The 11,559-nt window shown below is 47.1% G+C and overlaps 1 protein-coding gene across 3 annotated transcripts in view; it reads left to right on the top strand.

Moving 5' to 3' along the window:
• The window catches only part of LOC111537339 (alanyl-tRNA editing protein Aarsd1), a 13,137-nt gene extending 4,923 nt beyond the window's left edge, over window positions 1-8,214 (top strand). The window contains exons 4-12 of one of the 3 annotated variants that reach the window (XM_023204017.1): window positions 1,834-1,891; window positions 2,161-2,317; window positions 2,412-2,528; window positions 2,772-2,902; window positions 3,209-3,275; window positions 3,466-3,557; window positions 4,964-5,018; window positions 6,839-6,933; window positions 8,012-8,214. In XM_023204017.1, the coding sequence (XP_023059785.1) occupies window positions 1,834-1,891; window positions 2,161-2,317; window positions 2,412-2,528; window positions 2,772-2,902; window positions 3,209-3,275; window positions 3,466-3,557; window positions 4,964-5,018; window positions 6,839-6,933; window positions 8,012-8,147 (908 nt within the window). In that variant the 3' untranslated portion in view covers window positions 8,148-8,214. The remainder of the gene's footprint in view (window positions 1-1,833; window positions 1,892-2,160; window positions 2,318-2,411; window positions 2,529-2,771; window positions 2,903-3,208; window positions 3,276-3,465; window positions 3,558-4,963; window positions 5,019-6,838; window positions 6,934-8,011) is intronic. The other 2 variants (XM_023204019.1, XM_023204018.1) reach the window with 2 other exon arrangements.
• Window positions 8,215-11,559: the final 3,345 nt, after the last annotated feature.

Below are 11,559 nucleotides of genomic sequence, written 5' to 3'. Positions count from 1 at the left end.
GTGTGCCTGTAATCCCAGCTACTTGGGAGGCTGAGGCAGGGGAATCGCTTGAACCCGGGAGGCACAGTTTGCAGTGAGCCAAGATCACACCACTGTACTCCAGCCTGGGCGACAGAGTGAGACTCTGTCTCAAAAAAAATAAATAAATAAAATAAATAAATAAAAACAAAAATAAAAATGAATAAGTAAAATGAAATAAATTTTATTTTATCTTATTTATTTGTTTGTTTGTTTATTTTTTTTTTGAGATGGAGTCTCGCTTTGTTGCCCAGACTGGAATACAGTGGCCCGATCTCGGTTTACTGCAAGCTCCGCCTCCTGGGTTCATGCCATTCTCCTGCCTCAGCCTCCCGAGTAACTGGGACTACAGGCGCCTGCCACCACGCCCAGCTAATTTTTTGTATTTTTGGTAGAGACAGGGTTTCACCATATTAGCCAGGACGGTCTGGATCTCCTGATGTTGTGATGCGCCTGCCTTGGCCTCCCAAAGTTCTGGGATTACAGGCGTAAGCCACCATGCCTGGCCTTTCTTTTTTATTTTTATTTTTATTTGTTTTTTTTGAGACAGTCTCACTTTGTTGCCCGGGCTGGAGTGCCATGGTGCAATCTTGGCTCACTGCAACCTGCGCCCCTGGGATTCTGCCATTCTCCTGCCTCAGCCTCCTGAGTCGCTGGGATTACAGGTTCGTGCCACCACACCTGGCTAATTTTTGTATTTTTGGTAGAGATGAGATTTCACCATGTTGTTTCAGGCTGGTCTCAAACTTTTGACCTTGTGATCCACCACCTGCCTCGGCCTCCTAAAGTGCTGGGATTGCAGGAGTGAGCGACCATGCCCAGCTGAAATAAATTTTAAAAAGTGAAAATATTATGTCAGTCTTCTGCTTCAAGCTCTTCAGAGGCTTCCTTTAGGTCTTCATGTAAAGCCAAACTTTTTACCATGGCATACAAGCTGTATCTGGGTGGCTCTTGTCTACTGCTGTAGCCTCATCTGGTGCCCCTTCACCTCTTGCTGGCTACATCCTGGCTGTGCTTGTCATCTCTGGATTCCTTTGACATACCCTACTTCTTTCTTCCTTAAGGCCTTTAGCTGTCTTGTTCCCTCTTCCTTGATAGTTCCTCCTCTTTCTCCTTTTCTTCCTCCTCTTCCTCTTCTTTCTCCTCATCATCACTCTTGTCGATCAGGGATGCTGCTGTATCTCTTATGTCAAGCCCTGTGCCTTGCATGTGGTAGGTACTTGTTGAATGGATGAATGCTGCATATTGGAACTTAAGTTCCCTGAGCACAGTGGCTCACACCTGTAATCCCAGCACTGTGGGAGGCCAAGGCGGGTGGATCACTTGAGGTCAAGAGTTCAAGACCAGCCTGGCCAACATGGTGAAACCCAGTCTCTACTAAAAGTAGAAAAATTAGCTGGGTGCGGTGATGGACGTGTGTAATCCCAGCTACTCAGGAGGCTGAGGCACGAGAATCGCTTGATCCTGGGAGGTGGAGGCTGCAGTGAGCCCCTGCACTCCAGCCTGGGCAACAAAATGGAACTGTCTCAAAAAAAAGAACTTAAGTTCACGTCCAGCCCCTTATAAGTTACATTGCCATGGCAAGTTATTTGATCTCTCTAGGCTTCAATTTCCTCATCTATGAAATGGTATCACAAGGCCTCTTGCAGAATTCTCATTGTGATTTTCAATAAAGTATCTAAAGTGTATTACCAAGTGCTTAGAAGGTCTTCAACAAGGATAATTTCTGTGCTTTTATCATTGTGGCTCTATTTTATCATTGTGGGAGTATGTGGACTTCTCACTTTTCTCCTGTCTCTTGCTCTCTTTGCTTAGGGCAGCATCTCATCACGGCAGTTGCTGACCATCTATTTAAGCTGAAGACAACATCATGGTGAGTGGCAGGCATAAGACTAACTGTAGGCAGGCCCATCCCAGCACTGGGAGGGAGGTGGGGGTGGGAGAATTGCTTGAGCCAGGGAGATTAAGGCTGTGGTGAACTGTGATTGCCACCAAATGGCAGCATGGGTGACAGAACGAGCCTGTCTCAAAAAAAAAAAAAAGGGGGTGAGAGGGTATGCTTGTTCCAGTTTTTAGAGGGAAAGCTTTCAGCTTTTCTTGTTCAGTAAGATGTGTTATCTGTGGCCACTCTACTTCTGATAGGGAGTTAGGGAGATTTCGGAGTGCGATTGAGCTGGACACCCCCTCTATGACTGCAGAGCAAGTAGCTGCCATTGAGCAGAGCGTCAATGAAAAAATCAGAGATCGGCTGCCTGTGAATGTCCAAGAATTGAGCCTGGATGATCCTGAGGTGGAGCAGGTAAGGGCAGAGCCAGAGGGGTGGCTTCTGCAGAATGGTTCTCCAAGCGTTCCTCATCAGATTCAGACAGTCCCTCCGCTCTCCTTGAGTCCAGGTGAGAGGCCGGGGTTTGCCGGATGATCATGCTGGGCCCATTCGTGTTGTTAGCATTAAGGGCGTTGATTCCAACATGTGCTGTGGGACCCATGTGAGCAATCTCAGTGACCTTCAGGTAAGTGAGGAAGGGCTGTGGAGTGGCTGAGAAGAGGGATTGGGGAGGGGGATCACATGGGGCTGGGAGTGGGAGAGGGGGATAATCGAGGAGTCCTAAGTGAAATCTCCCCTTCACTGTTTCAGAGCTGAGGAAAAGATAGGTTTCTCCTACCTTCAGGTTCTAGGATCTGCTGTGGTTTATGCACGCGCCCACGTGTGTGTGTGTGTGTGTGTGTGTGTGTTACCCCCTTGCCTCATGTAGGTCATTAAGATTCTGTGCACTGAGAAGGGGAAAAAGAACAAAACCAACCTGATATTTCTGGCTGGGAACCGGGTGCTGAAGTGGATGGAGAGAAGTCATGGGACTGAAAAAGCACTGACTGCTCTGCTTAAGTATGCGTCTTTCAGTACCTTCAGTTGCCTCCCATTGCTGAGATTTTGGACATAATCTCTTACCTCTGGGAGATAAGATGCAATCGTAAATGATAAAGTGCTTTGGATAGTCAATCAGAACCATGAAAAACAGTTAATTCCTTCGTATATTTTCTCCCAGTTGCCTAAGAGACCTCCTCAGAATATATCCTGATCCCTGACTGCAGGGAGGCACCATAGCAAAAAGGAAGTTACTGATTTATGTCCCCAACATCAGAAACAACTGGGAGGCTGCGCAGGTTTCCACTGACCTTTCTTCTCTTGCAGGTGTGGAGCAGAGGATCATGTGGAGGCAGTGAAAAAGCTCCAGAACTCCACCAAGATCCTGCAGAAGGTGATTTATTCCATGGCGGGTAGAGAGGGCATGGGCCCTGCCTAGAATAGGCTCTGCAGACTTGGTCTTCTGCCGAAGCAAATGTGTAGTTTGTCAAAGTAGGAGTGAGGGGAGAATGAGGTGGAGGGAAGCTGATACTCTCTATTGTTATCCTTTCCATTTATCTACTGAGTTACCATATCCATTTCAGAATAACCTGAATCTGCTCAGAGACCTGGCTGTGCACATTGCCCGTAGCCTCAGGAACAGCCCAGACTGGGGAGGTGTGGTCGTGTTACACAGGTGAGAAATTAGGAGCTGGAGACAAGGAATGGGGGCTGTGCTGGGCTTAGGGCTCAGTGTCTTCTCTATATGCAATGTACAGTGGGAGGTGGATTGCTCACTGGTATTCTCAAGGTTGGGTAGATCCTAAGAAATATGTTACTGGCCGGGCGCAGTGGCTCATGCCTGTAATCCCAGCACTTTGGGAGGCTGAGGCGGGTGGATTACAAGGTCGGGAGTTTGAAACCAGCCTGGCCAGCATGGTGAAACCCCTTCTCTACTAAAAGTACAAAAATTAGCCAGGCATGGTGGTACATGCCTGTAGTCCCAGCTACTTGGGAGGCTGAGGCAGGAGAATCACTTGAACCCGGGAGGCAGAGGTTGTGGTGAGTGGAGATCACGCCACAGCACTCCGGCCTGGACCGACAGAGTGAGACTCCATCTAAAAAAAAAAAAAAGAAATATGTTACCTACCAGGCCTCCTGGGTTTGATGTTAACATCTTTGCTATAACTCTGTATCTTTTTTTTTTTTAATTTTTTTTTTGAGACAGCGTCTCGCTCTGTTGCCCAGGCTGGAGTGCAGTGGCCAGATCTTAGCTCACTGCAAGCTCCGCCTCCCAGGTTCACGCCATTCTCCTGCCTCAGCCTCCCGAGTAGCTGGGACTACAGGCGCCCGCCACCTCACCTGGCTAGTTTTTTTGTATTTTTTAGTAGAGACAGGGTTTCACCATGTTAGCCAGGATGGTCTCGATCTACTGACCTCGTGATCCGCCTGCCTCGGCCTCCCAAAGTGCTGGGATTACAGGCTTGAGCCACTGTGCCCGGCCTGTTTTTTTGTTTTGCTTTGTTTTTTGAGATGGAGTCTTACTGTGCCTGGAGTGCAGTGGCATGATCTCGGCTCACTGTAACCTTTGCCTCTCGGGTTTAAGCAGTTCTCATGCTTCAGCCTTCTGAGTAGCTGGGATAACAGGCATGTGCCACCACACCAGGCTAACTTTTGTATTTTTAGTAGAGATGGGGTTTCCCCATGTTGGCCAGGTTGGTTCTGAACTCCTGACCTCAAGTGATCTGCCCACCTCGGCTTCCCAAAGTGCTGGCATTATAGGTGTGAGCTATTGCGTCCAGCCTGTATCTTTCTTTAGGATTGTCCCCTACCTACTTTACTCTCTTAACAGATTTCTGCTTATTCTGGTGAATCCTATTTAAGGGAGATAGAGATAAACCTGGAGGTTGAATCCAAACTGCAGAGGCTGAGAAGGGCAACTTGCTGGCTCTCAGCCAGTACTCTCTCTTGGCTAAGGGATGTGGGACTTTATGTGTACAAATAGGCAGCAGCAAGGCCAGCTTCAGAAGGAGGGGCCAGGCTTCCTGCAGTTTCACAGCCACCACTCCAACCTGGGTCTCATGTCTGTGTCCTTTGTTGTAGGAAGGAGGGTGATTCAGAGTTCATGAATATCATTGCCAATGAGATTGGGTCAGAGGTAAGAGGAGCATGAGATTCTCTACCCCGGCCTGGATAGAGACCTAGGGAGACATAAGTGAGGGGCGCTAGTTTAGCTGAAGTCCCTCCACATGAACACATGAGGAGTAGGAAATAGCCATTCATTCAGTGCTGTTTTCTTAGCACTAGCTGTGTGCCAAGCTCTGTTTTAGGTGTTGAGCTAGATCTATGTTATTGCTCTTTCTGGGGCTGTATGTTTATCAGCTTCTGAGCTCCTTTCATCAGAGTTCTAGCTCCTCAGAGCCATTCAGGTTTATGTGTGCTGAGGATCCAATATTAGAAATACAGGGGTGGGCTGGTCACGGTGACTCATGCATGTAATCCCAGCACTTTGGGAGGCCCAGGTGGGTGGATCACTTGAGGTCAGGAGACCAGCCTAGCCAATATGGTGAAACCCCATCTCTACTAAAAATAGAAAAATCAGGCCGGACATGGTGGCTCACGCCTGTAATCCCAGCACTTTGGGAGGCCAAGGCGGGTGGATTGCCTGAGCTCAGGAGTTTGAGGCCACCCTGGGCAACATGGTGAAACCCTATCTCTACTAAAATACAAAAATTTAGCCAGGCGTGGTGGCGTGCGTCTGTAATCCCAGCTACTCAGGAGGCTGAGGTACGAGAATCTCTTGAGCCCAGTAGGTGGAGGTTGCAGTGAGCTGAGATTGTGCCGCAGCACTCTAGCTTGGGCTACAGAGTGAGATTCTGTCTCAAAACAAAACAAAAATTTGCTGGGTGTGGTGGTGGGTGCCTGTAGACCCAGCTACTTGGGAGGTTGAGACAGGAGAATTGCTTGAACCTGGGAGGCTGAGGTTGCATTGAGCTGAGATTGCGCCACTGCACTCCAGCCTGGGCAACACAGAATGTCTAAAAAAAAAAAAAAAAAAAAAAAAAAGTGAATACAGGAATGGGCAAGCCCCTTTGAAAGCCATCCCCATCCATTTTCCTCTTCCTCTGGCTTTATTCTTCCCACTCCTGATGGTCTCTAGCCTAGAGATTTCCAGGTCTGTCTTTTTGTTCGTTTGTTTGTTTCAGAGACAGAGTCTTGCTCTGTCACCCAGGCTGGAGTGCGGTGGTGTGATTATGGCTCACTGCAGTCTTGAACGCCTGGGTTCAAGCAATCCTCCCACTTCAGCCTCCTGAGTAGTTGGGACTGCAAGCATGAGCCACCATGCTCCACTATCTCTTTTGTATTTACTCCAAAACCCTTCTTTGGAATGCCTACTGTCGGTAAAGCATTGTGTATCTCTTTTTTCTTAATTCTTCTGTATAGACAGAACTGATTCTCAAGGAGCTCATGTTCTAGTCTGGAGGACAAATTTGTGTGTTGACATTTATAATTTAGAATGATAGAGTGATGAATTCTAGAGGTGAAGGAGTATATTACCTGAAGGATAGGGAGGTTTCAGGGAAGGGGGCCTTGAAGACTGCTTAGAAGTCATCAGACAGACAAGGGGCAGAGGCAGCCGGGCAGAGGGAAACCTGGTGGTTTAGGCAGTGGCAGGGAAAGGACGTATGGTAGGGAAAAGTTTGCGAGAGTGAAACCATGAAAGGCATTTTATGCTTAGCCAGGATCAGCAGTCTTCTGCTGCCTTCTTAATGTTTCACCTAAGTTCCCGTAGTTGCTCTCAAAAAGTTTCTTGGCCCTGGTGGGCCAGTGTGGAGGGGGATTATCATTCATCAGGAACATCACTTGGTGGTTTAGGGGGAAATAATCTGTTCTTAAGATTGAAGAGTGTGCAGGGTTTAGGGGGGTTGACTCTACATCCTTAAGTATCAGGGCTTATCTCCTTGTCTTACCTCCTAGGAGACCCTCCTATTCTTAACCGTGGGTGATGAGAAAGGTGCTGGACTCTTCTTACTGGCAGGGCCACCTGCGTCTGTGGAGACCCTGGGGCCCAGGTAATCCTAGGTGGACTCTCTTGCACATGTAGTAGAGCCTGTATCCTACAGATAACATTCCTTTACTGACTCAAAGGACCATCACATCTGCGATCTCATTTAATTTACATCATGGGCATGTGAGGTGGGCTGAGCAGAGATAATTGTTACTACCGTCATTTCCAGTTTGACAGATGAGGGTCTTTTAGCTCCACATCTCACATGTATGTTTTTGTTTTTGTTTTTATGAAATGTATTTGTTTTTGTTTTTTGAGATGGAGTCTCACTCTGTCGCCCAGGCTGGAGTGCAGTGGCACGATCTCAGCTCACTGCAGTCACCACCTCCTGGGTTTAGGCAATTCTCCTGCCTCAGCCACTCAAGTAACTGGGATTATAGGTGCACGCCACCACACCCAGCCAATTTTTTTTGTATTTTTAGTACAGATAGAGTTTTACCATGTTGGCCAGTCTGGTCTCGAACTCCTGACCTCAAGTGATCCTCCCGCCTTGGCCTTCCAGAGTGCTGGGATTACAGGTGCTCACCCTGCTCCCTAGAGATTAACATAATTTATCTAGCCCAATTCATAGACACTGATGTTATTTTTAGTTATTCACTCTTATGTGATCATGGTACATATATCTTTGTGCACATGTGCAAGTGTTTTTTTGAGATGAAGTTTCACTCTTGTTGCCCAGGCTGGAGTGCAATGGCACGATCTCGGCTCACTGCAACCTCTGCCTCCGGGTTTAAGCGATTCTCCTGTCTCAGCTTCCCGAGAAGCTGGGATCATGGCGCATACCACCACACTCGGCTAATTTTTGTATTTTTAGTAAAGACGGGGTTTCATCCTGTTGGTCAGGCTGGTCTTGAAGTCCTGACCTCAGGTAGTCCACCCGCCTTGGCCTCCCAAAGTGCTGGGATTACAGGTGTGAGCCACCACCCCCAGCCTATGTGCAAGTGTTTTTAAGAAACATTCCTAGAAGTCATCTGCTCTTCTTATCCCTCCCCCAGTCCCTGGAAAAAGACTCAGAGCTGCCCTTTTTTGTGTGTGTGACTTTTCCCTCAAAGTCTCCCTGACTATACACCTCTGTTCCCCAGGGTGGCTGAGGTCCTGGAAGGCAAAGGAGCAGGGAAGAAAGGCCGTTTTCAGGGCAAGGCCACCAAGATGAGCCGGCGGACGGAGGTGCAGGCGCTTCTCCAGGACTACATCAGCACGCAGAGTGCTAAGGAGTGAGGGCTTAGGGTACTCACCTCCCATTTCCACAGGTGTCTTTTGGTCAATAAAATAGTTTGACTCAGAATGGTTGTGATACCACTTGTATTTATGACTAATTCATACCGTATACTCCAGTGTGCTTTCCTGGTTACTTTGTTTGTAAATAGATAATTTTCTAATTTAGTTCCTGCACTGTAATGTTTGGAAGGTGGTGGAATAATTTATACCAAACCTTGTGCTTTTGCACTCAGTCGGATAAGAAATGAACATCTGATCAGCTGAGTCCACTGCTCCCATATTTTTGTTATAATCCACAAAGATACATGGCTTTTTCCCGCCCCCACCCCCTGCCCCGCCCCGAGGAGGACTCTTGCTCTGTTGCCCAAGCTGGATATAGTGATGTGATCTCCTGCCTCAGCCTCCAGAGTAGCCAGGATTACAGGTATGTGCCACTATGCCTGGCCAATTTTTTTTTGTTTTGTTTTTGTTTGAGATGGAGTCTTGCTCTGTCACCAGTCTGGAGTGCGGTGGCGTGGTCTTGGCTCACTGCAGCCTCCACCTCCCGGGTTCAAGCGATTCTCCTGCCTCAGCCTCCTGAGTAGCTGGGGCTACAGGCTCGCACCACCATGCCCAACTAATTTTCGTATTTTCAGTAGAGATGGGGTTTCACTGTGTTGGCCAGGATGGTCTCCACCTCTTGACCTCGTGATCCGCCCACCTTGGCCTCCCAAAGTGCTGGGATTACAGGCATGAGCCACTGTGCCCGGCTGGCTTCTTAGTTTTCTTTCCATTTCTGTTGTCTACTTCAATCACAGTATCAATATGGAATGTTGACAGCATTGTCACCTTCTTGGGGTCAGTGCTGCAGCTGCAAGTGACACTGGCGAGTATTCTCAGGGCAAACAGGAAAAGGGTTAAAGTAAGAGATTAAGAGGGACATGTAATGATGAAAAATATAACAGTTCTAAATTTGTATGCATCTAATAACAGTCTCAAAATACCTAAAGCAGACATTGACAGATCTCAAAAGAAATAGACAAATCTGTAATCAACGGAAGACTTAAGCTCATCTTTCATCAGCAATAGAGCAAATGGAAACATAATATGTTTAGGAGCACAGGCTTTGAAGTTTCACAGACCTGGGTAGAAATACTGGATTTGCACATCTAGGAAAAGTGATAAAACAAAGATCCAGTTACAACTTTAGCTAGAACAAAGATGGTCAAGGCCTAGACAGTCAAGATGAAATAACAGAGGAGAAATACAAAAACTGACACCCAGGGGAGATAACCTGTGGCTGTGGCTGTGTTCAGCTATTTATTCTTCTAACCCTGAGAGGAACTTTTTTTTTTTTTTTTTGGAGACAGTCTTGCTCTCTCACCTAGGCTGGAGTGCAGTGGCATGATTTTGGCTCACTGCAACCTCTGCTTCTTGGGTTCAAGCAATTCTTGTGCCTCAGCCACTCAAGTAGTTGGGATTACAGGTGTGTACCACCAGAAGTTTCCTTCAACCCTGCCACTGAGTTACCCAATTTCTTTCTCCAGAATCAATCACTTAATTTTTTGTTTTTTTTTTTTGTTTTTTTAAAACAGAGTTTCGCTCTTGTTGCCCAGGCTGGAGTGCAATGGCGTGGTCTTGACTCACCACAACCTCCACCTCCTGAGTTCAAGTGATTCTCCTGCCTCAGCCTCCTGAGTAGCTGGGATTACAGGCATGCACCACCATGCCCAGCTAATTTTGTATTTTTAGTAGAGATGGGGTTTCACCATGTTGGCCAGGCTGGTCTCGAACTCCTGACCTCAGGTGATCCGCCCGCCTCAGCCTCCCAAAGTGCTGGGACTACAGGCATGAGCCACTGCGCCCAGCCCTCTTGGGCCTCTTTAATAATGCACTAATTTCATTCATGAAGGCTCTGTTCCCGTGACCTAATCACCTCCCAAAGGGCCCACCTCCTAATGTCACTTAGGGGGTTAGGATTTCAACATACGAATTTTTAGGGGTACACAAACATTCAGAACACAGCAGGTGCAACAAAACGAACAGTGACCTGGGAGGCCACTCTTGCTCACCACCACTCAGGTGGGTTCTGGTCACTTAGACCTAGAACAACCATATAATTTTAATATCCAAAGTTAGGCAAACCTCATGCCAGAACAATAGTCATAAACTCAGACTGTGTTAAGGTAGCCTGGATGTCTGGTCTCCCTGCTGAGACTCCCTGAGCTTCAGTTTCTTGACCTGAAAATGGGGACATGAACTGGGTGTCCTAAGAAGGAAGAAACCTTGTGAAATAAGAAAAGGCATAAACACTTGAGCAAATTATGTGAAAATGGTAATTGGTTGTATAAAGAAAGAAAATAAAGCAGCAGTTTTTGAACTGGTGATGTCATATCTTTCCTGTCACTGGGGCCATAATCCAATGCTCCTGGGAGAAGGGGAGGAGAACAGAGTGTGATCAGGGGAAGGGGTGGATGGTCTTTTATGAGGTTCACCAGGAAATATTTTTGAGTTCATTTATTGGAGTAATCGAGTTTTAGGCACACACACACAGATTATATATTCTGGAATATTGCTATAACCCATTTTATGGCACAGAAATAGTAAGGGGGACTCCTGGGCTTCTAAGGAAATTTTTTTATGCACATACCCATAAATTGCTGAAGACAGCTGCTGTAGCTTCCACCAGTGTGAAGCATGTAGGTACTGGAACAGATGTTAGTATGAAAGACGAAAGGTATCAGGTGAAAGAAACCCAGAGCAGTACACAGACTGAATTCAGAGCCAGGCACAGTGGCTCACGCCTGTAATCCCAGCATTTTGGGAGGCTGAGTCCGGTGGATCACCTGAAGTTGGGAGTTCAAGACCAGCCTGACCAACATGGAGAAACCCGCCTGTATTAAAAATATAAAAGGGACAATCCCAGCTACTCTGGAGGCTGAGGCAGGAGAATTGCTTGAACCCGGGAGGCAGAGGTTGCAGTGAGTCAAGATCACACCACTGCACTCCATCCAGCCTAGGCAACAAGAACGAAGCTCCGTCTCAAAAACAAAAACAAAAACAAAAACCAACAACCACCACCACCACCACCAAAAAAAAAAAAAAAAAAAAAAAAAAACAGACTGAATTCAGGAAGGCATTGTGCCAGTGTCCTGTGCTCCACCCTGCCTTGGAGTCCTGAGTGGAAACCAGTGAGTCGGCCAAGCTATGCTAGAATGCCAGGTCTTTCCCTGAATGAGAACTTAAATAAACTCCAGGGCTCCACCTGGTACCAACGGGAAAACAGACAGTGTTTGCCCTAATGAAAAAAATCTTTTTCAGAAAGCGTCTGTGTCTCCCATTCCTTTCCTGAATTTGATCCAAACTATGACTAAAGTGTTCTTAACAGAGGGCAAGCAGGGATGTTTGGGAACGAGTGATGGAGGAATTTCCT

Source organism: Piliocolobus tephrosceles, chromosome 16, assembly GCF_002776525.5.
Source record: "Piliocolobus tephrosceles isolate RC106 chromosome 16, ASM277652v3, whole genome shotgun sequence".
Classification (NCBI taxonomy): Eukaryota; Metazoa; Chordata; class Mammalia; order Primates; family Cercopithecidae; genus Piliocolobus; species Piliocolobus tephrosceles.
Note: the sequence above shows the minus strand (reverse complement) of the source record. Positions and strands in the feature narration are given on the sequence as shown.